The sequence below is a fragment of the Haliaeetus leucocephalus genome, unplaced genomic scaffold (genome assembly GCF_000737465.1).
Source record: "Haliaeetus leucocephalus isolate CR32 unplaced genomic scaffold, Haliaeetus_leucocephalus-4.0 Scaffold162, whole genome shotgun sequence".
Lineage (NCBI taxonomy): Eukaryota > Metazoa > Chordata > Aves > Accipitriformes > Accipitridae > Haliaeetus > Haliaeetus leucocephalus.
The window spans coordinates 12,246,436-12,247,483 of NW_010972598.1; the positions used below are offsets into that span (position 1 = coordinate 12,246,436).

Sequence of the window (1,048 nt, forward strand, 5' to 3'; positions counted from 1 at the left end):
CTGCCTCACCTCCTCGTTGAAGAGCACGGCCAAGACGACGTAGCAGGCGTTCCTCCCCAGGCGGATGGGGACGGTGGGTGGGGGGGGACCCTCGAAGCTCGCCCCCACATCCCAACCGCCGCCACCCAGCACCGCATCCAGCTCCGGCACCGGAGCTTCCCCCATGGGACCGGGGTGGGGGGGAGCCCCTCAGGCTGGATGGGGAAGCGGGGGGGAGCAGAGCCCTCAGGCACCCACTCAGGGGGTAGCAGGGTTTTGGGGTGGGGAGGGCACCCCCCAAACGTGCAGGCGGGGGGACAGGGAGCCCCGGCGCTGGGTGGGCTGGAGGAGGCGGTGAGCGAGGGGGTCCGGCGATTGCAGGGTGCACGGGGAGGTGCAATGAGGGAAGGGGTCTCCCAGTGCCGGCGGGGTGCTGGAGGGGAAGGGCTTGCTGGACTGGGGGACGTGGAGGGGGGTGTAACTGGGGAAGGATCTGCTGGGCTGGGGGGGGACGTAGCAAGGGAAGAGCTCGGTGGCCTTCGCGATGCAGGGGGGGGTGCAGTAGGGAAAGGGTCTGCTCGACTGGGGGACGCCCAGGGGGGCGCAGGAGGGGAAGGGCTGGCTCGACTGCAGCGTGTAGGAAGGGAAATAGTAAGGGAAGGGGTCACTGGGCTTGGGGAGGCCGGGGGGGCTGCGGTAGTGGAAAGGCTTGCTGGACTGGGGGAGGCATGGGGGGGCACAGTAGGGGAAGGGCCGGCTCGACTGCAGGGCGTACAGGGGGCTGTAGGGGAAGAGCTCGCTGGATTTGGGGATGCAGGGGGGGCTGCGGTAGGGGAAGGGCTGGCTCGACTGCAGGATACAGGGGAAGCTGAAATAGGTGAAGGGTTTGCTGGACTGGAGGAGGTAGGGGGGAAAGGGTTTGCTGGACTGGGGGACGCTGGGGGGAAAGGGGCGGCTAGACTGGGGAACGCTGGGAAGAACGGGCCTGCTCGACTGGGGGATGATGCCCGGGGTGGGGTAGAAGGGTTCGCTGGGCAGCGGGGTGCACGGGGGGCTGGACCAGGGGGAG

General features: G+C 69.1%; 2 protein-coding genes across 2 annotated transcripts in view; both read right to left on the minus strand.

The window, feature by feature from the left end:
* Positions 1-180, minus strand: part of NUDT18 (nudix (nucleoside diphosphate linked moiety X)-type motif 18) — a 1,574-nt gene extending 1,394 nt beyond the window's left edge. Inside the window, exon 1 of the mRNA XM_010562791.1 lies at positions 10-180. Within this exon, the coding sequence (XP_010561093.1) occupies positions 10-165 (156 nt within the window). The 5' untranslated portion in view covers positions 166-180. The remainder of the gene's footprint in view (positions 1-9) is intronic.
* A 3-nt stretch (positions 181-183) lies between these two features.
* The window catches only part of LOC104828979 (vegetative cell wall protein gp1-like), a 1,002-nt gene continuing 137 nt past the window's right edge, over positions 184-1,048 (minus strand). Inside the window, exon 2 of the mRNA XM_010562989.1 lies at positions 184-1,040. Within this exon, the coding sequence (XP_010561291.1) occupies positions 238-1,040 (803 nt within the window). The 3' untranslated portion in view covers positions 184-237. The remainder of the gene's footprint in view (positions 1,041-1,048) is intronic.